This window comes from Dermochelys coriacea, chromosome 4, assembly GCF_009764565.3.
Source record: "Dermochelys coriacea isolate rDerCor1 chromosome 4, rDerCor1.pri.v4, whole genome shotgun sequence".
NCBI classification, from domain to species: domain Eukaryota; kingdom Metazoa; phylum Chordata; order Testudines; family Dermochelyidae; genus Dermochelys; species Dermochelys coriacea.
In genome coordinates, this window is record NC_050071.1 from 15541049 (window position 1) to 15566596 (window position 25548).

Sequence of the window (25548 nt, forward strand, 5' to 3'; positions counted from 1 at the left end):
AAACATTACTTTATTTTCAGTAGTAGTTTAGCTTCCTGTGAATATATTCAAATTACACAGCTCTTGTTGGCCATACTAAAAGGTGCCTGTAGAAAAATCTCTTCCCTCTCCAGTGCATAGGTGTACTATTCTATCCAGGTAGAGAACATATTGTACCATGGAACTTATTTAGTATTTAACAGCACTGATAAATAGCTCATGCCAATGTAGAATGTTTTGGCTCCGGCCCATTGTTGGTACTGGTATTATTTATCTCATAGGCTTTAACTAGGGGCCACCAAATGAAATTAATAGGCTGCAGGTTTAAAACAAACAATGCACAATCAACATGTGGAACTCCTTGCAAGAGGATGTTGTGAAGGTCGAGATTATAAGAGGGTTTAAAAAAAATAACAAACCTAGATAAATTCATGGAGGATTGCTATTAGCCAGGATGGTTAGCTTCTATTTGCCAGAAGCTGGGAATGGGTGACAGAGGATGGATCACTTGATGATTACCTGTTCTGTTAATTTCCTCTGGGGCACCTGGCATTGGCCACTGTGGGAAGATAGGATACTGGGCTAGATGGACCTTTTGGTCTGATTCAGTATGGCTGTTCCTATGTTTAAATTACCTACTACAGTTACTTGCATATTTGTATTTAAATTGCTACTGGTGGCTACCCCATTTAAGACGAAAAAAAAGTTTAAGCCTTAGCAGGTGAAAGGTCTACTTCAGGCTTTCATGGAATTTTACTTTGCACATGTTCTTGTGGAGAGGCGGAAAATGTACTTAATCTAATCAAACAAATTGTAATTTAGAAATATATTTGATAATCCCTGAACTAAAAGATGTGCAAATATATAGCACATGAATGAAAACTTGTAATATCTGGATTCTCAAAGCTTCATAAAAGTATCTTTTGGATGGGTCCCAGTAGACAAGGACTCAGAGATCTCACAAAAGCACTTACGGCTCTCAGTATGGCTAGCTCCAACAGGCCTTATCAAAGCCACTAGAGAGCTTGTATGATCTGTAAGCGAGCTAAAGAAGCTAAAAAATCCAAGTAAAATAGGCGAAGAAAGTGTAAAAGATCTAGGAGTTATGAGTCCTCTGACTTCTCCTTCCTTGCCCTCTTCCACAGAGGATGGTGAATTGCTGGGCTGTGACTCCGATCAGGACTGGGGAAAGACTCAGCAAAGGTTTTTTCCACTTGAGAAATTTGAGGCCAGGTTTAACAAGTTTGAATCTATGATTCAGACTCGGTCTGAAAAAATCCCAAGAGTAAGCCTTTGAACATCTCCCCCCCCCAGCATCTTCCCCTGCGGTTGCAATTCTTCTACACTCCTCTTTTGAGGAAGTAATAAGGGATGAATGGGATAAATCAGAGAAGGACATATTAAACATGGTCTTAGGTTCTGTAAGATCCAGGAACCAACAATTGCAATTACAGAGATATTGAAGATTGTTGCTGCCATAGCGTCCCTGGCTAAAAATATGGTTATCCCCTCAGAAGGGGAGTTCTAGCCTAAGGACCCCACGAGGATGAGGCGGTGCTCAGAACTGCAGAATCATTTATCACGAAGGTGAACTCTCCTTTCATTGCTTTCAAAGAGGTGGTTCTACCTTCAATCTGTCTAAGGCCACAGTATCCCATTGAAGAGAAGTGCCACAACTGTAGGTGTCAGCGGGGCTCTGAGAATTATAGTAAAAGGTCAAAAAAAGGAAAATGGTACTCCTCCTCGTCTATAATATTTACTCAAAGGGCAAAATCATTTCCAAGTTATAACCTGCAGCACCTTCCTGCCAATGGATGCTGCTGCAGAGGACAGGAAGGTCACCTTGTAGTGCTTGATTGTCACAAGTGGCCAGAAAGGGTTAAACATCCTGCAGAATAAATTACTAAAATTCAACCCTTAAAGACATATGGTGAGATAATGTTTGTGTTTTGTATATGGGTAGAGGTCAACAATGTAATCAACAGTCCCTGTCTATGTTCTATTCTGTTAATTCAAAGATCAAAAGAATATCCTAGCATTTAAATGAATTGAAAACACAGGATATCTCTGTATTCATCTCTTTGAAATGTACAGCAAATCATCTGTAAATGGTGGAGAAACAGGCCATTGGCCTTATGTTAATCTATGTGAATTAACAACGATGCTTAGGAAATGCGGGCCTGTTGTTCCCCGAGGGGCTCCAATTTATCAAAAAAGGCCTGAAATTGTATGAAAGATCCTTGGGTCCCAATCTTGTTTATCTCAGATCCGTTTAAGTTTCATCAGGGGAAGTTTGAGTTGTCAGATTGAGATCCCAGTTATGCTGGTACTCCCGGAAGGTGATATTGGACTACAACCTATTAACTAAATTCTAAAGGAACTCTTTGCAACTATAAAGCTTACCATCTCTGCTATGTATCTGAACCTCAAGAATTGTCTGTATGTATGTTGATCTTTTAGTCTTACTCTTTCCTTTTTAAATAAATGTTAGTTTAGTTGTTAAGAATTGGCTGTATGCGTTTATTTGGGTAAGATCTGAAATATTCATTAACCTGGGAGGTAACGTATCTGATCCTTTGGGATTGATAGAACCTTGTCTTTTATATGATGAAATAAGATTTTCAGAAATCTTCATCATATTTGACTTGGGTACCTGGATGGAGGCCTGAGGCTGGATTACTTCAAGGGAACTGTGGTGTTGACTTCTGGGCAACCAGTGAGGTAATAAAGAAGCTGTTTTATGCTGTCTTGGTAAATCTAAGTATTGAAAATATCCACCAGCTTTGGGGATTACCTGCCCCATTCTTTGCAGTTCACCCTAATTGAGTGACCTCAGCTGGCCCCCAACTGGGACCCCGGTCACAATAATACTTACTCAAAGGGCAAAATCATTTCCAAGTCACAACCTGCAGCGCCTTCCTGCCAAAGGCTGCCTCTGCAGAGGACAGGAAGTCCACCTTGTAGTGCTTGATGAAAGTGGTAGCATTTGACCAGGAGGCTATCTTACAAATTTCTGCTACGGATACACTAGCTCTTTCTGCCCATAAGGTCACCAGGGATCATGTGTAGTGTGCCCTGATTCCTTCTGGAACCAGAATCTCCGATGTCTTGTATGCTTTCACAATACATAGTCTAATCCACATAACAACAGAGGACTCGGAAGCTCTGAGTCCTTGACTTTTCGGATGGAAGACTACAAACAGGGCATCCTATCTCCTTTTGGTCTCTGTGTTTGAGATAAGTTTTGGGAGAATGATAGGGTTGGCTATAACTGAGGGACACTCTTGAAGTACGTGTGTATGCTTCAGAGGCATTCCTCAGAACCGTTCAGCTTGGAGAATCTTGCTAACTCTATGCATCTTTAGGTCTGGAGGGACTGGGGTTAGAGAACGTGTTAATAGAGATGCTGTGAGTAGTGCAGCTGCTGTAAACTGTACTGGCAGTGAGGGGACCTTTGAGTTCCTGCTGCAGATCGGGTCCCAGTGAAGTGGGAAGAAGCTGTGTTGCCTTTCTCATAGGAGCAGAGGGAAAAAGGAGCCCCTTGGAGGTATGGAGTTTTGAGGCTTCCTTTCCCCTTCTTCCACTCCTTGCAGGCAGTCTACAAAATTAATACTTGTAGATGTGATTCCTCCTCTTTTTTTCTAACATGCTTTGATCGGCAGAAAGGTAGTTAACGAAGTTGACATTTAAATTACTGGGCATCTGAGCTAACTCCCAACTGAGATCAATGTTCTCAAAGCTGCTATTGCAGGCTCCCTGCAAGGCTAAAATAGACTTTCACCAAAACAGTCTGGTCAGGGCTATCGCTGCCACCAAAAATGTCAAAAGTAACCTATTAATGCTCATGCCTAGCATTTGAGGCTCCTTAGAGCAGGTAAGGTTCCAACGAGCCCAAGTCTGATGGGTTGGTGGTGGGCTCCGAAACTTAGCCTTCCTCAGTCTCTCTTCTCAGCACTGTTGGCTATAGGTAATGGGAAGCAGAAGGGCTTGTGGGGCTACAGTCTTTTCCCACTGCTGCCATTTTGGCAGTGCACAACCATAATCTAAACATTCATTATGACTTGCCTTCAAAATTAGACTAAGAGTAGAGCTCAAAGATGATTTGCTCAAGAGACCTACCGAAAAGTGGAAACTCCTTAACTAGGTACTTCCTGAAGATACTTCTCTTTGTATGTTAAAGAACAAATGCCTTGTTTTTCTGGAAAGTAACTTTCTCCCCTTCTCTTTTCTAAATGTAGAAAGGAGATTCTTTGTTCAAACTATCCTAAGAAGCTTTTCTGTTTCATGGTTTTTTTTAATATAGCTACAAAAGTCTAGGGAGCCTCTAGCCAGCAAAACAGTGTTGATGGTTTTCATCCTGTCTGTAGGAATCTGGGTGAAGTGAGGGACAGAATTTCATCTTGGTTTCTAGTTAATATCCTCAGTATCGTACAAGTCCACTTCACATATTTACTGTAAATCTTTTTTAGTTACTTTCTAGTTTTGTTTGGAGCTAATACTTTCATAGCACCTTTCATCAGACCCTCTAAATGTGCTTGATATCAGAGGGTATTTTACAGTTGGGAAAACTGGGGCATGAGCCTGACTTGTCTTCCGTCATACAGCAGCAACTCAGTGACAAAGATAGGAATAGAATAATCTTTCCTGACTCAGTCCCATGCTTTAAATACTAGATCATGTGGCCACTTAATGGCGAAAAAATAATTACCTGAGTCTTCAGATGCTACAGGCCAGTTACTTCACCTGTTCACATCCGATCCAGGTGACTAAAAATCACAACTGAAAATTATTTAATTGTTGTATTGAAATATTGTTATTTATGTGTTGCTAGTTCATGAGCAATTTAAGACAATAAAATCAGATGACAATAAAGTGTTTTATTTCCTCCTATTAGCATTTCATGTTTTGGAGGTTTTTTCTCCTACTAAAGTGTTGCACTTAAGATGCTCTTCTGTGCTGAAAAAGATGAGTCCAAGGCCTCATTTACATCTTTTCTGTAAGAACACCACAAATTCAGACACACAATTGACAGGCAAATATCCCACACAATTTGCATCTGACACCACTTTCTGATATATCAAACTTCCGCGAGCCAAAGTTGAAATGTTTAGACTAGGCTATACTCTCCATCAGGTCTTGCATTTGAAGTAATTTGGACTAAATTTGGAGTAATTTGGAGTAAATTGTGCTCTTTAAAGTCACTTAGGTGGAAAAATCCCACCTGTAGGAGCTGAATTTGAGGTTATTTTTGAAAATTTTAGCCTGTATAACCAAAAACTTTTTTTTTAAATCACAACTTTAATGTATTGAAAATCTTAAATAACTTTTAACAGTGAATCAGTTTGGTTTGGAATGATGGATTTTTTGCCTCTAAGTGAAAATTTCTTAATAAATAAAATTTTCAACTTCTACGCTACAAATGCGTATGTGCACATGCTTTGCTTTCAAGCATTTGAGTAGTCCTATTGAAGTCAGTGGGACTGCTTATGTGACAAATTACCTCTCTGCTTAAGTGCTTGCAGGATCAAAGTCTTAACTTTCAATATTTTGTTTTTGTCTGTAACAGTTTTGTAAAAATCAAGTAAGATACTCTCAGGCATCGGATGCATCCGATGAAGTGAGCTGTAGCTCACGAAAGCTTATGCTCAAATAAATTTGTTAGTCTCTAAGGTGCCACAAATACTTCTTTTCTATTTGCAATGACAGTTTCAGTATCTCATAATACCTTTTCTTGTGTTTTTTGGGAGGCCCATACTAACACTTCTAGAGAACTTTTAAAAACTATTTGCCAGAATGTTTTTAAGGATGTCTTCATATATGATCACCCTCTCCTTTTTCCATTGCAAATTGTCAAGAGAGCCATTATATCTCTTAAGTGGTGGATTAATTTCTGGAATATATTTCAGTAATTTTAAAAATTTGTGCCTTTTTGAATAGGAGAAATGGTTGTCATAGTAGTTAAGCCTTTCATTTTTTATTTGTGCATTTACATCCTTGTTTTATAACCTTTCATTTTCTCCATTGTTGAGTCATAATTCCCAGATGAGTATTCAGACTCATGATCAGATTGTAATGAATTATGGAGAGCCCTGATTGTTGAGTTGAGACAGTTTGCCTAGAAGTGTGGGAAAGATGTGGACTTTGACACTACAGACTTGCAAATCACACTTTTGAATATTTTTCAAATCTACTATTGTTACATATAGCCCTTAAAATTACTGTAATGAAGATTAGAGAGGGAAAAGGGTCTTTTGTTGGTTTAGTGCATTTGAAAGCATTTTGTGCATATGCAGTTTCACTGTTTTCCCTGTACAGTTGTTTTTACCTATTATTTGTATGGTTCTTATCATAGCAAGGCGAGGAGAAAAACTAAAAACAAAAATACACAAAAATTGGCAGGATGACTCAAATGTGTGTAATACTTGAAACTGAAATTTGCATTTCGTATGGATGGTGTTGCTTTTAGATGGGGTCTGATTTGACTGATGAAGGGAGAGTTTAATTTCATTCTCAGATATGTACATATGTGTTGCCAAGGGGATCAACAGAGTAAAAGCAGATTAAGTTTAAATTGTCACTTGCATTGTGTTCAAAATTCAATTATCAAGTGTCTTTTTCAAGTTTGTGACCTTTTTAAAGGCTTTATCTTTACAGTTCTCAGGCTACTTTGCCTATCCCCTAGCTTTCTAGGGTGCCAAAAGAATTTCCTAAACTTGAGTTTAGGTTGTGTACTTGATGAAAGATGGGGTGAATTTGCCTTATAAAGCTTAAAAATTGTGAATAAGTATAGAACTAAAAATATAAAACATGGCACTGTTCATTCTGGAGTAAACCTCTCAAAAGTTTCATTGTCATCTGCAAATGGCAACAGTTACAAGCTGCAGGAGTTGACAGACTAACATTAATGTGAAATAAACATTTTTCAGGCAATAGCACTGCATAACATATTGTAAAAAGAAAAGGAATACTTGTGGCACCTTAGAGACTAACAAATTTATTTGAGCATAAGCTTTTTATTTTTTAACAAATAAATTTGTTAGTCTCTAAGGTGCCACAAGTACTGCTTTTCTTTTTGCGAATACAGACTAACACCGCTGCTACTCTGAAACCTAACATATTGTAGTTGCTTTAAATTGTTAACCTACAATTAAGTACAATTACAAGAGGACCATGGTTTGATACATTTTTAAAGGAATAATGGAAATTCAAGTGGTCTAACTTTTGTGTAACTTTTTTCCTCAGGTGGCTTTTCCACTGTGTTCCTGGTGCGTACCCATGGTGGAGTACGCTGTGCATTGAAACGAATGTATGTTAATAACGTGCCTGACCTCAGCATTTGCAAAAGAGAAATAACTATTATGGTAAGTAAAGCAACTATTTGATTGTATGTAGCAGGCATGGATTTGAATGGAAATTTTGCAGTTTTATTTTTCTAGAGGGGTGAGATTAGGAATATAGATATCCTCTACTTTTGGAAGATGGAGTGTGAATTGTGCTTTAGTTACTGTTAGCTGGTCAGGGAGTAGAATTGGAGAGAAACTCTTCTGAACCCCTTCTCTCTCAAAGATGATTTCAGTGCATCTCAGCAGTAGCCACAAATGCAGCAAATATAAATATATAATACTGAATGAAGAGGTGGGTAAAAGTCTTTATCTCTGATTCAGGATTATATCTGGAGTGACTGATTTGTGAAGGTCAAATGCAGGAACCTTTGCTGGTGTTAATGCAACAAGCCACCGGGGGCAATGTGCAAATGCTTTAGGGTCCAACCTTGCAGTATTAAAACTCATTTTTTAGCAATCTCAGTATTAGTATCTCTATTTGTACTCAATAGCCTATATTAGAATTTCTTTACAGAACACTGTTGTTTCCTGAAAGCCATTGCTAATGTGTTCATGCTCTTCAACCTTCTGACTCCTAGTTAAAAGGTTTGAGAACATGGAAATGTACTGTTCTAGTCTTATAAGACCAACTCTCTTCCATGTATAAAAGAGAATATGCACACTACCAAAAAAAAAAAGAGAGTAACAGTAAGACAGCATATCACTTATCCTTCTACATTTTTTACCTTGTGAATCATGTGAAAGAGATCCTCTCATGGACTGCCTCCTTTCCAAACCTCAAAATCACAATTCCCCATAGCAATTAAAGTGTTACATGTAACAAGTAAGGTTAAAACTGTTCTAAAGTATAATTCTGTAAAAGTGATGGTAAAAATAGCAATGTAGGTTTCCACAGTTAGTCTGTTTCTGTGTCAAATGTGTTCTGTTTATAACTAAAAAAAAAAAAAAATTTCTGCCAGATCTGTGAACTCTAACTGTAAGCTCTGAAAGTACTGTATGTGACAATCAAGGTTCTGCTGGCTAAATGATGCTTGTAATAGGGTTATCAAGCGATTTAAAAAAATTAATCGTGTAATTAAACAATAGTGTACCATTTATTTAAATATTTTTGGGTGTTTTATACATTTTCAAATATATTGATTTCAATTACAACACAGAATACAAAGTATATAGTGCTCACTTGGTATTTATTTTTTATTACAAATATTTGCACTGTAAAAAACAAAAGAAATAGTATTTTTCAATTCACCTCATACAAGTACTGTAGTGCAATCTGTTTATCATGAAAGTTGAACTTACAAATGTAGAATTATGTACAAAAAATAACTGCATTGAAAAATAAAACAATGTAAAACTTGAGGGCCTACAAGCCACTCAGTCCTACTTCAGCTAATCGCTCAGACAAACAAACTTGGTTACAATTTGCAGGAGATGCTGTTGCCCACTGCTTGTTTACAATGTCACCAGAAAGTGAGAACAGACGTTAGCATGGCACTTTTGTAGCTGGCGTTGCAAGGTATTTATGTGCCAGATATGCTCAACATTCGTATGCCCCTTCATGATTTGGCCACCATATGCTTCCATGCTGATGATGCTTGTTAAAAAATAATGCGTTAATTAAATTTGTTACTGAACTCCTTGGGTGAGAACTGTACATCTTCGGCTCTGTTTTACCCACATTCTGCCAGATATTTCATGTTATAGTAGTCTCAGATGATGACCCAGCATGTTTGTTTTAAGAACACTTTCACAGCAGATTTGACAAAACGCAAAGAAGATACCAATGTGAGATTTCTAAAAATAGCTACAGCACTCGATCCAGGGTTTAAGAATCAGAAGTGCCTTCCAAAATCTGGAAGGGACAAGATATGAAGCATGCGTTCAAAAGTCTTAAAAGAGCAACACTCAAATGCGGAAACTACAGAACCTGAACCACCAAAAAAGAAAATCAACCTTCTGCTGGTGGCATCTGACTCAGATGATGAAAATGAACATGCATCGGTCCGCTCTGCTTTGGATTGTTATCAAGCAGAACCCATCATCAGGAAGGACGCATGTCCTATGGAATGGTGGTTGAAGATGAAGGGACATATGAATCTTTAGCACATCTGGCACTTAAATATCTTGCGATGCCAGCTACAACAGTGCCATGCAAATGCCTGTTCTAACTTTCAGCTTGTAGCAATCTTGTCTGCAATGTGGTTCTACAGGTGTAACTGATTGGAACCTGGTAAACCATTCTGATGTGCAAAAAAACCTCCAACCCCAACCTGGTTTAATTCATTAGTTTTGAAGTTTCTACATGAGAAGAAAGCAGTAAGAACTTTATATTTTAAACTATATGCAATGAGTAGATGTCTTAAGTAAGATTATACATTTTTTTACGCCAACCCACACTCTAGACACGATACAGAAATAATATGAAGGGTGCAGCTGCTTGGTTATGTGCCCTCACTTAATATCAGTGGTGCAAGTAGAAATAATTTCTTTTGGGTATGCTGCCCTCATGGGAGGGGCAGGGGGGTATATGACCTCCACACATGATCCCTCCCCAGCCTGGGGCCCCTGCACTCTACCTGTCCCCTCCCCATGATCCACATCCATCCCACGTTAGCTGGCTCATAGTTGAATTTAAACTAAAGAAATAACAAAAGTAGATGTGAAGCAAACATGCAGGATGCAGAAGGTTTTTTTTTAAGTAGGTCAGAAAATCCTTTAGAACCCATAACAGTCCTGTACTAGACTACAACAATCAGGGCAGAATCTCTGTGAAAGGCACAACATCCACATGTACTGCCCTTACTGTAATTGTATCAAGTCCATTCTGATCAGCATCTAATACATGAAGCATATTGTATATGGCTGCGTATTCACGGGTCCATGGCTTTGATCTGATGTTTCTTCCTGGTGAGCAACAGATCTTTCAAATGTACTGTACAACTCTTTTAAAGATCTTTAGAGCATGGGCGGGCAAACTTTGTAAAATTGTAAAATTTTAAATTTGTATTTAAAATTGTATGGAGGGCCGGTTAGGGGAGGCTGTGCGTCCCCAAACAGCCAGGCATGGCCTGCCCCCCCGCTTCTCGCCCCCTGCTTCTCGCCCCCGACAGCCCGCCCCCCTCTCCCCCTGGGACTCCTGCCCCATGCAGTCTCTCTGTCCTCTGACCGCTCCTGGACCCCCTGCCCCAACTGCCCCCCCGCCTCCCCATCCATCTCCCCCCTCTCCTTCTTGACTGCCCCCTGGCACCCCTGCCCCATCCAACCATTTCTTCTCCTTGACCACCTCTGGACTCACTGTCCCCTGCTGCCCCATCCAGCCCCCCTCCCTCCCCTGGGGACCTCTGCCACATCCAACCACCCCTTCTCCCTGTCCCCTGACTGCCAACCGCTGCCCTATCCAACGCCCCCTCTCCTTCTGGACTGCCCCCCGAGACCCCTGTCCCCATTCAACCACCCTGTTCCCTGCCCTCTGACTGCCCTGATCCCTATCCACACCCCTACCCCCTGATGACCACCCCCGAACTCCCCTACCCTCTATCCAACCCCCCCGCTCCCTGCCTCCTTACTTCACTGCCTGGAGCACCGGTGGCTGGCGGCGCGGCTGCACCAGGACAGGCAGCCGCTCAGCATGGAGCACCGGGTCAGACCGGGCTCTGCAGCTGCTCTGCCCCAGGAGCTCACAGCCCCGCTGCCCAGAGCATGGCGCCAGCGGAGCAGTGAGCTGAGGCTGCAGGGGAGAGGGAGCAGCAGGGGAGGGGCCGGGGGCTAGCTGCCAGGAGCTCAGGGGCTGGGTAGGATGGTCCCACGGACCAGATGTGGCCCGCGGGCCATAATTTGCCCACCTCTGCCTTAGAGCATGACAAGTGATCCTGTTCAAAGGTATTATTAAAGACCAGTATTTCAAAAAGTTCTCTTGATTCTGACAGTGCTACCATGTTCTCCATAAATCTATGGTGAGGCAAGGGTCTTAATTCTTTTATATAGGAAAACTATCCCTGTGAATGATAATTGGAAGTTGTTTAAGAACGCTTTACTAGATGCTCCAAAAGCTACAATCAAGGAAGAAGGCAGTATTGGTTAGAAAACTGACCTGATTTAGAAGGGAAGTGAAGACCGCTATAAATAATAATTTAAAAAAAAATAGATGGAAGAAGGGAGACGTTGATAGCAATCAATATAAACTGAAAGCTAAAATTTGTAGAAAATTTATCAGGGAACAAAGGAACACCAGGAGAAATCTATCGCTTGCAGAGTTATGGACAATGAGCTTTAAAAAAAAGTATATTAGATACAAAAAGAATCCTGACAATGGCTTTGGTCCATTATTAAAGGCCAATGGTAGAATTATTAATAGCGCAGAAAAGGAAAAAGCGTTCCATTCATATTTCTGTTCTGCATTTGAGAAAAAACAGATGATGATGTCTCATATGAAAATACTCTTTCCATTCCACTGGTATCTCGGGAGCATTTTGAATAACCGCTATTAAAGATTTTTAAATCAGCAGGCCCAGATAACTTGCATCCTAGAGTTTTAAGAGCTAACTGAGGAGCTTACTGGAACTGGACTGGTAATGTTGATTTTCTGTTAGTCTTGGAACACTGGGGAAGTTCCAGAAGAGTGGCAGAAAGCTAATGTTATGCCAATACTTAAAATGGGTAAACGAGATGACAAGGGTAATTATAGGCCTGCCAGTCTGACATTGATCCCAGGCAAGATAATGAAGTACCTGATATGGAACTTGATTAATAAAGAATTAAAGGAGGGTAATATAATTAATGCCAATCAACATAGGTTTATGGAAAATAGATCCTGTCAAAGTAACTTGATATCTTTTTTTTAATGAGATTAGACATTTGAGTAATAAAGGGAATAGTGTTGATGTGATATACTTTGCCTTCTGTAAGACATTTGTCTGGGTACTGAATGACATTTTGATTAAATGACGAGAAAGATAAAAAAATTAACATAGCACCCATTAAATAGATTTAAAGTTGGCTAACTGACAAGTCTCAAAATGTAACTGTAAATGGGGAATCATCATCAAGCATCTAGAGGGGTCCTTCAGGGATCGGTTCTTAGTCCTACACTATTTAGCATATATTTATCAATGAGCTGGAAGAAAACAAAATCATTACTGATAGTTTTCAGATGACCCACAATTGAGGGAGCGATTAAATAATGAAGAGGACAGGTCACTGATACAGCGTGGTCTGGATTGCTTGGTAAATTGAGCATGCACAGACAATGTGTGTTTTAATATAACTAAATGCACACATTTTGGAACAAAGCATGTAGGCCGTGCTTACAAAATGGGGAACTCTATCCTGAGAAGCAGAGACTGAAAAGTATTTGAAGGTCATGGTGGATAATCAGCTGAACATGGGCTCCCACTGCGATGCTGTGGTCAAAAGGCCTAATGTGATCCATAGATGCATAAACTGGGTAATCTAGAGTAGGAATAGAGAGGTAATTTTACCTCTGTATTTGCCACTGGTGTGACTGCTGCAGGAATGCTGTGTCCAGTTCTGTGGTCCACAATTCAAGAAGAGTATTGAAAAATTGGAGTGGGTTCAGAAAAGAGTAACGAGAATGATTAAAGGATGAGAAAATCTGCCTTAGAGTGATAGACTCGAGGAGCTCAATCTATTTAACTTAACAAAGAAGGTTAAGGAGTAATATGTTTGTCTATAAGTACCTACATGGGGAATAAATACTTAATAATGGGCTCTTCAATCTAGCAGACAAAGATATAGCATGATCCAATGGTTGGAAGTTGAAGCTAGACAAATTAAGACTGAGAATTAGGCGTACATTTTTAATAGTGAATATTAACTTATTGAGGGTTGTAATGGATTCTTTTTCACTGACGATTTTAAAATCAAGATGGGATCTTTTTCTAAAACATATGCTCCAGGAATTATTTGGGGGAAGTTATACAGCCTATGTTATATGGGAGGTCACTTTAGATGACTGCAATAGACCCAGTTGGCCTTAGAATCTATGAAGGTAGGACTGGGAATTATCCAGTATATACTGCTTTTGGCTACTTAACTAGCTGGAAAAGAGAAGGTTGTCATAGTAAGAGCTAGTTTTGGACCCTAATAAATGATTCCTTGATCAGGTCTTTCTCTAGTGGGGTACATTAGAGGTGGAGCTCTTTGCTACTAATTATAAAAAGAAGCTCCTGTGCCGAGTGAAGGCTCATATGGTGTAACTCTCACATCCTTTTGTGAGGGAAAGCTCTCATAACTTTCCACTAGTCCTCTTAGAAGCAAGGACTGTGACAGCTGTGGGAACTGTCAGGCATGGATCAAGTTGCCTGAATTTTGACTTATTTTCCATTAGTCCTTATTAATGTAACACACAGTCCATGAATGTTTGCAATGTATTATTATTATAGCTGCAAAATCTTAACATTTTTGAGTTTGTCTTAATGATGAAATTAACAGAGAACATTTTTCTTTTGACATGAGCTTAGTGTTTGTAAAGTTTCCAAACTGACAGCACTGTAAAGTGAACCTGACTACCTACATGGGTGCAGCATAAATAGTGGCAATTCAAGCGTGTTCACACTGTCCTGCCCATGGTATCTAAGTCCTTTTTTGGAGGAATTATGTTTATGCTCTGTTTGATCCTTGGTGCTTAGCTGAGTCTAAGATGGGTTTGACTTTTAATATTTTCTTTGAAGTGGGCACCTGTCCCTTGGGAATTGTAGTTGGCACCTACTCACTTGACATAAGCTCCTCAGTAGCTATTAGAATGTTTTTAAAGCAGTTATCTAGGACGTTTCAAGCATGGTGTAGAGATGAAAGACTCCATATCCCAAGAATTCTCCAGTCTTCTATATAGATGTATCTTTATACTTTCTAGAGTTTATTTAAACATTAATTATTCAAAATGTGATGTGGGTTTTTTTTTCCGGTTTCAGAAAGAACTCTCTGGGCACAAGAATATTGTAGGCTATTTGGACTGTGCTGTTAATTCTGTTAGTGACAATGTGTGGGAGGTGCTCATCTTAATGGAATATTGTCGAGGTAAGTAAACTACTGTTGGATATCTTATTTTTTATGAACATAAGTAAAGCATTCTTAAAGTTGGAGTCCAGGGTTATCTCCTAAAATGTGACATGTATTTTGGCAAAGACCACATTTATTATCTTCCTAATTAAGGTCAAAACCACTGAAAACACCATCACGCTTGATTTTGTTCTTAAGTGCGAGAAAGAATGAATCTGGGAATATTGAAAAGCTCATCCTACACTGCTTTATATGAAGGTCTGACCAGAAAAGAGGGGGGGAAATTAAATGTCCCTTGTTCCCTCTAACAAATCTCAGAATATATTTGTATATTGATTTGGGAAAGAGTTTGCAAAACTGAATATCTTTTCACTCATGAAACTACTGCTCCAGATAATGAACTGTAAAGGCTACGTGCTGTCTCATCATCCTGATCCCTTAAATTGTTTTAAATCAGTTTATTCGGTGGAGGGTGGAGGCCATGGGGGTCCAAATAATGGTATCTCATGTCCTGGTCTATAACCATTCTTTTTATTTTAGGCAATACAATTGGCTTCAGAATCATTCCCTCTTTTTCAAATATTTAGTTTCTTTAATTTACAAGTACACCTCTACCCCGATATAATGCGGTCTGATATAATGCGAATTTGGATATAACGCAGTAAAGCAGCGCTCTGGGGAGCAGGGCTGCTTTACCTAGTTATATCCGAATTTGTGAAACAGCTGATTGGCGCAGCAAGCTTGGAAGGAAGGGAGGGAGCGGGGGAGAAACGGAGTGGCGGCAGCGCACTTAGGGGAGGAGGCGAAGCAGAGGTGAGCTGGGGCGGGGAGCGGTTCCTCTCCCTACCCCGTTATGACATAGTCCTTGGGACCCAAAAAATCTTACCATCTTATAGGTGAGCCTGCGTTATATCGGGGTAGAGGTATATAGTTTGGGTTTTTCCCCCTTTTTTGTATAGAAATGTATTCCAGAAGTTTAGCTCAAATGTAGAGAAGTGTTAGGATCCAGTTATGGCGAATCTGTAGAAATGCTTGGATTTCCAAGTAACTCTGTCTGCTCCATGTGAAAATAAAATGTTCTGCATAAGCCTGCTCATTAGGTGCTTAAAATGCTTCAGGTGCCTTCCCTTTGAGGGTATTTGGCCTTTGTCTGCACTCAGCCAGTGCTTGTCAGTTGGCATTCTGTGAACTGCCTGGTGTGATATCCTTGGATCTCTGTTTTGAAAGACAAATCCGATTGTCATTGTAGCTTGTGTGTATTCTCACTGTTGTGTGCTTCTGCAACCTTCTAGAAAGCTCTGCTCATTGGGAGCCATGTGAGTGATGCTTTCATTGTGCTCAACTTTTATAGCCTGAATTTACTTCATCTTCTCCTATTGACTGAGAGTAAAGGGAATGTCTGCTGTAACCCTCAGATTTCCAGCTACCTTTTCTCTTGTTGTTCTTAATTTAGATAGATAACTATAGTTCTTTGACTTTTCTGCACCGTTATGTACGTGGTTTTGGCGATGGTTTTATCTCTGTGCTGATCATGTAGACTAAGACAGCTCCTGCATTGTTCTGAAGCAGCCGTACAGAACTAAAACTAAATATTGTTCTTGTTCTCCTAAACTAAAGATGCTTTTTGATAGGGAAAAGGGGCACTGATCTGAGAGCCAGAAGACCATGCTTTTCCACTAATACTAATTCTTTTCATATTGCTTAATAAACAAGACCTGATACCTTCCCCCTTCTTAAGGTAGGGTTTAATCACCTCTCCCATTTTATAAAAAGGTCTTACAGAGTTTGCACAAGGTCACTTCTCCAGTAAGGCAGACCAGGTCTCATTCACTTAGCTACACGGCCTCAGAATTTTACCTAGGTTGGTATAGAAAATGAGTGAGATGTAACTCCATTAATTTCAGTTGAGATGGTCGAGATTTGTGATGTGGATTTGAAGCTTCTGGGTTCAAACCCTGTTGAAAATCCATGCAGGAGCTTGATACAGTTGCACATGATGTTGTTTGGTGGTTTTAAAAAAATGAAAACTGAGGAAATTACATGGAAAAAAACTGTTAAAAGGATATTAAGTTTGTGAAGTTGAGCACTCAGATTACAAAAATAGTAGCATTCAAGTAGCTGTTTGTGCAGCTTGTTTATCAAAATTCATCAAGGGGGAGACAGCTTTTAATTACATGATCACATACTTCCCTGGCTCAGGCCCTTGCCTCTGCCTCATTCAGTGCATAAGTAGGACTTTTGAATGCTTGACTTTGCAGTTTTAATAGTGAGTGAAGTAATATCTTTTCTAGGATCAACTTCTGTTGGTGAAAGAGACAAGCTTTCAAGCTCCACACAGATCATCCACGTTGTTTCTCTAATATTCTTGGACCAATACAACTACAACAACACTGCAAATAGTTTTAATAGTGTCTTTTAAACATATGTTTATATAGTATAAGTATAGATTGCAGCTGTTCATGTAACAATTGACTCAATTCAGCTCGAATTTTGAGTCGTGTTTTGATTTTGCCCACTTCTGAGATTTAAACATCTAAATTTCAGTAAGTAAAATCTTAAAAATTTATGGCTTGTCCACTTGCTGATATTAATATAAGTTAACTAAACTGATATTACTTGATTTTTTTTTTTTTTTTTTTTTTTTCCCAGTTTGCCAGAAGCTGGGAATGAGCAACAGGGGATGGATCGCTTGATGATTACCTGTTCTGTTCATTCCCTCTGGGGCACCTGGCACTGGCCACTGTCGGAAGACAGGATACTGGGCTAGATGGACCTTTGGTCTGACCCAGTAGGGCCGCTCTTATGTTCTAAGAAGTGTGTTTTGAAACTAATGCAAGCTATGCTTTCCTAGCATCTGAATGTAAGGCTCATAATCTCATAAAAGATAGTATAACTAAGCCCCTTTGTTTTCAGTTTAAACTGATTTTTACAAATAAAAAAAAATCCTAGGTTTTACAATAAGTATTTGGTTTTTTTTTTTCTGATTTTCACCCTACGTTTGGATCATTCATATCTATATATAAAATAAAACTTGTTTTATTAGGAAAATACAATACATTGCATGAGATATATGTATTACGATAATACATTAGTCTGTGTGTGTGTGTGTGTGTGTATGCAAAGGTGCCTGTTGAAATAAGGTTATGTATTAGTCTAGAAGATGCACACAGTAAATGAACAGGCACACATTCAAGCTCCTGAAGTGCGTATGCATCTGAATATACTAATGAATCTCACGCCCACCATGGACACATTTCAAGCTGTTAGCAGATACCGGTTTAAAGCTCTGAAACATTAAAGTAGGGAAAATCTGTATCAGAATACATTTCAGAACATAAGGAAAGTTTAAAAAACTCTAAAAGTTTAAAAAACAACGAGGAAAACCAATAAAGTTGAATATATAAACTGCAAATGCTGTGGTCCAGTTACTAAAGTAAATATTTATAAGCTAATAGTTCTACGTCTACAACAGTAAACTGTTTATTCAAATGAAAAGTTTTATTTTGGGATTAGAGATGTATTGTTTTCTTAAACTCACAGTTGGCATTGTGTTTTGAGTTGTTTTAGTTCTGTAGCAAACCACATTGAATTCTATTAATCAAAGCATTAATCTACTCAATACTTTTGCCCTGTCCTTGTGTCCACCAAAATAAATACTGATATTTGCCCATAAAAATTAATAGGTTTTTCCTCCAATTTTCATCTGTTTTTGTCGTTGTATTAATAAACACAGATAAATTCCTGGGAAAAATAAAATAAAATAACTGTAAATGAAGGGCCCTAAGTATAACATGAGAATAATATGGTGAGCAATTCAAAAACTGCTGTTTCTAAATGTAAGTTTAACTTGATTGCAGTGTAGATAGAGTAGAAAATTAAGCTACTAATTAATGGAGAGCATAAATGTATTTCTCATTTGATCCACTGCTTTGAAGTCATAATTAATAGGTATTGGTTTCTGAATCGACCTAATGGAGACAGTCTTTTCCTTCTGAAACTTATCCCTGGTGGCACACTTGCTGAGTTAACTACACCTTCCTTCCAGTATGTCTGCCTGCACTGAAGATAATAGATGTTTTCTCTTTTGCTCTCTGTGAGATCCTTTTACAAGGGAAACCAGTTTTCCCTTTATTTTTTCCACTTTAACGGAATATGATGCTAGAAATGACTCCGTGATCACCAGAGATTACCAGTAATCCAAGAACTTCCTCTGAGAATTTGGTGCTTATTCTGCCAGAGATATGTAACATAGTGGAGGGAGAACCATAAGTCCTTTCTGACCAAATCACAGTGTTACAGGATTTTTTTCAATCTATTCTTTCTGAAATAGAAAAGGTGAATTGGTTTCTTCAGATAGCAGTTCTTGGGCAACAGATCTGTCAGCTGTCAATGCTTTTCAGGATAAAGATGTACATTTTAAAAAATAATATTTTGTATTCGAGAAAATTATTCCTTCTGCATGCAGAAATATTGAGTTCAAAGACTATTGAATAGTCTCCATTGTATCTTTCTAATGTGATTAATTCTATTTTCTGGCAGTTACTCAGTGGTTGCTTTTTTCACCTGAGTCATAGATGTTAAGGACAGAAGGAAGCATTATGATCATCTAGTTTGACCTTCTGTATAAAAAACCAGACCAGAGAACTTTAACCTATTGATTCCTGCATGCAGCCCCATACCTTTAAGCTGAGCTAGACCGTGTCCTACAACCGTTTCTGTCATTGTGATACTCTTCGCGCTCTTTTATTACTTTCCCTATATGGTGGTTGAGTGATAATGAATGTTTGTTACTTCTCATGAATTAGGACTCCTGTCTAGGACAATGAATCCAATAAAGGAGGGAAAAAACAGATTTCTTTCTTGTAGTTTTGCCTCCCTAATATGACTATAATTCTTAGGACATACTTTCCCTATATTTATCAACTAGTTTTTGTTTAGGCAGGTGAAGAAGCGGTGTCAGATGTCAAATATTGCAATAGTGACATCTGCATAATGATGGTTTATTTTCTATACTTCCAAATTATAACAACTTTTGTAGTTTTTGGGTCTTCTCAGCTTTAGAAGGACTTGGCAAAGGTCAGCAAGTGTGTTCGTGTGGGGAGGTTTCAGATTTCAATTCCAAAAGATCCTTTTGCCACCATTGAGTGGGATTGGACATTAAATTACCTTCTGCTTGGAGCAGTGGATTCTTATTAGGAATCAATAAAATTAAGGGTAATTAACTTTGTCTGTTCTGTAGATGTACGGGGATGGGGGTGTATTAGCCCTGTTTGAAAAACAGAGAGTGGTTGATTAAAAACTTGTTTAATTTTTTGACAACAGGTTGAAACATTTTGAGTGCATATAGGTAAGGTTTTAAATAGAAACACACTTGTTAGATTAAAGGCCACACAATATTTTGAAAGATCGTTAAAAAGAGTTGTTACTTTTACAAAGTTATGTTTCTGCTGTAGCGGGGCAAGTCGTGAATCAGATGAATCAGAGACTTCAGACAGGCTTTACTGAGCCAGAAGTGCTGAGGATATTTTGTGACACCTGTGAAGCTGTTGCCAGGTTGCATCACTGCAAAACCCCAATAGTTCACCGGGACCTGAAGGTAAGAATTCCACTAAAAGGTAATGAGCTGAAATGTTTGCTGCTATTGAGCAGCTGTCAAAAGATGACTTGTAATGTGGAGGACATCTCATAGTGTGCAAAAGCTTCCCACTTATATATGGGGAGAAGAACAAAGTCTGTCTGCAGAACCGTACCCAGAAAATTAAAAACGTTAGGTAGGTTAGGCATCACATTCTTGTAGAATAGATTTTGGCACTACTGATGACCTAATGAGGTAATGATGAAGTTATTGTTGTACTATTAATGGTAAATTTCTTTAGAATGTTCAGAATATTAATACATGGCAGGTTTGTTAACACTAACTGAAAATTAGAGGGACGACTTAGCTGCTTTCTATAAAATTGGACACTACACTGTTTGTCTTTCAGTTTGTCAATTTACCTGATTGTTTCATTTTTCCTTCTAAGGTAGAGAATATTTTGTTGAATGACAATGGAAACTATGTCCTTTGTGACTTTGGCAGTGCCACTAACAAATTCCTTAATCCTCAGAAAGATGGTGTTAATGTAGTTGAAGAAGAAATTAAAAAGTAAGTTCACTTAAATAGCTATTCGTAAGCACTAATTAATTTTCTTAGCAGCACAGAACTTATTATATTGTTATGTACATAAGGGACTAGCTAGGAACAAATTAGTGTTCAGGGTGGTTGATTTAAGTGCACAACTCCTGAAGAAACATTCCTGTTGTTAACCACTTCCTTAGTAGTGATCAGGGCTATGCCAATACCTAAAATAGGCATAGCAAGATAGTAGGAATACCTGGTAATGTTGATGCTATTTCAGTTAACCTACAGGCAATTCCTGCAAAATTTGAAGTGAATATACTAACAGAGTGTTAATTACAAAAAGTTTGATGCCTCCAGGTAATACATTAAACTTAGAATATATGCAACCTTGTGATACTTGTACTGTCTCGGTTCTTTCCCCCTAAGAACCTCTTGTGTTCTAAGCCTCGCTTTATTCCTATTTAGGCCCCTGACCTGCAGTTTACAGCATACAAGTGAACTATTGTACCAACATGTTGTTAATTGCAGAATTGTGAGACCTTAGATTCAAAGTTATTTGAAGTGCAAGTTTGTTAGCACATTGTTGAGACATCTGGGTGCTATTGAAAGACAACTAATAAGAACAGACTCAATCAGCCTGCATGATTGCTGACACTGGAAAAAGGCTTCATACTAACTTACTAAGGTCTAGATCTATCCTAATGATGGATCCAGTAAGATCCACGCCATTTCCACTCTGTTTAATCAGAGAAATTGTGCATGTGTACAAGTTTAAAATTTGTTTGTTTGCCTGCCTGCTAAAGATAGTTGGTGCTAAAGAGTAACTATGTATTATTCAGAACTTAAATGGAAAATAAATGTACACCTTTTTGAAACTACTACTTAGGATACATATATTTGGGAATGATATGTTACATTTTATAAACACACTGTTTGCAAATATGAGACTCAATATCCCTGGAATATGCTTAATTTTTAACTAACAAGAATCAGTTCAAAGATGTAACTTCAGCATTTGGGTTTGACTGCAATATTTATCAAGAAAAGTTACCAAAAAATAGAAGTAGACATACTGCTCTGAAAAAAATCACTCTTGGCTTTTCTAACTCCATCTTTCTCTTTCCATGCTCCATATTTCCAGCATTAGCTTCATGTTGCTAAAACCTTCAGTTAGGAGACTGATCTGTTAATGTGTAATACCTTTAGAGTAGTGTGAGCAAAATATCAAAAAATGAGAGGTTAAAATGCCACAATCTAAGGTGTAATTTGGAAATAGTTTTTTCGTAGCTGCTTTTGAAGATAATCTATAACAAGAATTCAATGTTTATCATTTGCCTGATTTTATTAAAATCAGGTGTTCAAGTTGATACCTTTAGACAAACTTTTTTGTGTTTATAAACTTGGTGTATTTGATTTGCAATAGTTATAACTTGTTGTAATTCTCTTCTAAGAGTATAGAAAAACAGCAAAAGATTCTTTCCATAAAACACTACCCCCCACTGTTCCTCAGACGTTCTTGTCAACTGCTGGAAATGGCCCACCTTGATTATCACTACAAAAGGTCCGTTCCCCTCTCTCCCGCCCCTCCTCCTGGTAATAGCTCACCTTAAGTGATCACTCTCCTTACAGTACTTGTGGCACCGTAGAGACTAACATTTATTTGAGCATAAGCTTTTTTGTTTCCACCAAATGCATCCGATGAAGTGAGCTGTAGCTCACGAAAGCTTATGCTCAAATAAATTTGTTAGTCTCTAAGGTGCCACAAGTACTCCTTTTCTTTTTGCGAATACAGACTAACACGACTGCTACTCTGAAACCTATTTTACATAGTGTATAAGTAATCTGTAGTGGACAATTACCCATATTAAAACTGATTAGTGTGTATTAGCTTATGAATGGTGGCTAATAAAGGTATAATGCAAATCTTCCATTTCATCTCAGTTCCACTTTACTTATTTTCTGCTAGGTATACAACACTGTCATACAGAGCTCCTGAAATGATTAATCTTTATGGAGGAAAACCAGTTACTACCAAGGCAGATATCTGGGTAAGTAATATAAAAGGTGGTCTAATTCTTGTAGAGTTGTTCTGCTTTATTAAGAGTAAAAAATTGATAAAAGGGAAGTTAACATCTCAGAAAATACAAAGTAAAGGCTTTGCAGTGAGTGAATAAGGTGTGGCTTCTTGCAGCAGAAGTAGTGTGTGGGAAATGGTGATAGAGGAATAGCTGTAGATAATGGTTTTGTCTTTTCCTACAGAAAATTATTGGCATACGTGATGTACTGTAAAAGGGGAATTATTATTTAGATAAGTATTTTTTTTCTTTAGCCTACTAGTGCAAAATGTAGGTAACCAAAAGTATTTTCCCTTGCTCTGACTCAGTTGTTAACAATGGCTTCAACAGAAACCTGTTTAAGTATGATTTAAATAAGGCAGACTGAATAGGTGACCAGCTCCTATGCATTCAGCCATGTCAGTGATGTTTGGTTCAGTGTGAAAAATAAGATTTTATTATCACTAATGATGTATAGTGAATATTTGCAGAGTGCATTAAAGATGAAGAGTGCTATATTTGCTGATTATTATACTATATATAATCAGAATGCAAAGTTCAGTAATAACCAGCTGGACATAATTTGAGTGGCAAGGAGAAAAGTAACAATTAGAAAATAAGATATGTAATACAAAAATAAATATTTGTAATGAATGGCTGGTACTGTTTGTTAAACATCTTTTAATTGCTAAAGAAACAAGGTGGATGAGACAATCTCTTATTGTACTAACCTCTATTGGTGAAAGAGACAAGCTTATGAGCTATGGAGAGCTCTTCAGGTCAGGGAAAGATATGCAGAGGTCACAGCTAGCCCAGGTCAGCTGAGCTGGGCTGCGGGGTTATAAAATTTGCAGTGTAGATATTTGAGGTCAGGCTGGAATCTGGGCCTTGAGATCCTGGGAGGGGGGAGACTTGGCTCTGAGATTTGGTGCCATGAGTTCTTTATCGTAGTGTGTATCCAGAGTGTTGCAGCTAAATACAAGGTGGAAAAGAATTTGTTTAACATAAGTAGCTAATGCGCATTCTAAGGGCAAGTCTACACTACAAAATTAAGTCAACCTAAATTAGGTTGACGTATAGCAACCACAGTAATTAATGGGGCTTTTCATGTCCATACTGTGCCCTCTGTCGATGGTGTATCCTCACTAGGAGTGCTTCCACCGACTTAACTGTGTGGGGCATTGTGGGGTACTGACAGCTGGGGCTTTGGGGCTGACAACCTGAACTGTCGGCCATGTGGGGCTCGCAGCTGCAGCCCCACTCTACCCAGGGACACACGGCCCAATATTTACATTATTATGTAAATAATGTAGCGTCTACATGGACGCTGTGTTGCCCTAACTATGTCAGACTAAGCACTTTGCCTCTCAAAGAAGTGGAGTTAAGTTGATGTAGTGGGTGACTTATATCCGTGGGAGCTAAATTTTAGGGTAGATCCTTATTAGATAAGGTAGCTTACCTTGACCTAACTCTGTAGTGTAGACCAGGCCTAAGAGACCGTTCAAGGAGAAATGGACACGTTAACATCTCTTCAGTCATAGGTCTGTGAGAGTTCATTTGAGAGCATAGTGATGGTCTAGTTTCACCCACACATGATGATACCCATATAGGGTATCATTAAACAATTACAATCCATACTTGATGGGGACCACAGCCTGAAAAATCTTTTCTGAACCCTCTTTTCTGGCCTTAAAACAACCCCCCAGACTCACCAATCTCATGAACAGAAGCAAGCTCCCCACAGACCAGGACACATCAACTCAAAGTGGTACCAGCCCTGCCATAACAGATGCAAAACCTGCAGAGTTAACTCTGCTCCTAGGATGATCATTACCTACCATAACATACCTTTTAAGCTCCACGTGTCCTACACATGCCTATGGCAATGAGGTGTACTTCATTCAGTGCACTAAATGCCCTAGTAACAACTGTGTGAATAAAACCAGACAGTCATTACGCTCTCAAATGAACTCTCACAGAAAAGTGATAAGACAAAAACAATATTCATGGGCCAACACTTTTCACAAAACAATCATTCCATATCTTACCCCTCAGTCCTCGTTCTCAAAGAGAACCTGCATAATGCTTTTGAAAGATGAGCCTGGGAGCTTAAATTCATAACCTTGCTAGACACTAGAAATCATGGTCTCAATAAAGACTCTGGATTTAAGGCTGATTACAATAATAGGTAAGCCTCTAGCCTGCTATTTTTTTTTTTTTTTGTCCTATGACTGCAGAGGTGTTCACAGGTCACTTTACCTTGAATAGTCTCTTATAGTGTGCGTTAACTGCTTATGCTAAACAATTGTTTCCATCTTGTATTTAGCTGTGTTGCTTTGAGTATCTTTCCCAGACTGGAAGAACAGCTCTTTGTAGTTTGAAAGCTTGTCTCTTTCACCAACAGAAGCGATCCAATAAAAGATATTACCTCATCCACCTTGTGTTTCCACTATCCTGGGACCAACACTGCTACAACAACACTTTTAATTACTAAAACCATTGAGGAAATGAAGGGAGGGTAAATCTGATTACTATATGAAATATAACACTTTCATTGTCAACATATGTAATACCTAATGAGGATTTAAGAACTTTTTCAGATTACTGAAATGGGAGAACAACTCCATGATTACTTTTCTTCTACATGCAAGACAGGTGCATCTTGAGTAGATTCCATCAAAAAGTTTATGGGAAAATAACATGAGCTCAAGGACTCTTATTTGTCAGTTTCGATGGTGGTTCTACACATGCAATTTCTCTGTATAAACACATATTGGAATATTCATCTGAATTAAAAAATAGATTTTTTAAAATTCAAAAACAGACATAAGTTTCCTCTCTGAATTTCTTTACGTTAACAGCTTAGTTGCTCTCTGGCATCCAGTTGGAGAGACAAAAAGCACTTGTAGAACTGCTTCAGATCACGTCATTGCTTATATCCCAAGTTATGTCAATGGAGTGTTAACTCATAATGCTACCATGTTCAATGTCTATGCAGGCATCAGTAGTGACCAGCATTTAAGTTATTTATTAA

General features: G+C 38.5%; 1 protein-coding gene across 2 annotated transcripts in view; it reads left to right on the forward strand.

Moving 5' to 3' along the window:
• The window catches only part of BMP2K (BMP2 inducible kinase), a 109041-nt gene that overhangs the window by 23798 nt on the left and 59695 nt on the right, over nucleotides 1-25548 (forward strand). For both annotated transcript variants that reach the window (XM_038398463.2, XM_043513637.1), the window contains exons 2-6: nucleotides 7222-7340; nucleotides 14252-14357; nucleotides 19793-19935; nucleotides 20363-20484; nucleotides 22427-22508. In XM_038398463.2, the coding sequence (XP_038254391.1) occupies nucleotides 7222-7340; nucleotides 14252-14357; nucleotides 19793-19935; nucleotides 20363-20484; nucleotides 22427-22508 (572 nt within the window). The remainder of the gene's footprint in view (nucleotides 1-7221; nucleotides 7341-14251; nucleotides 14358-19792; nucleotides 19936-20362; nucleotides 20485-22426; nucleotides 22509-25548) is intronic.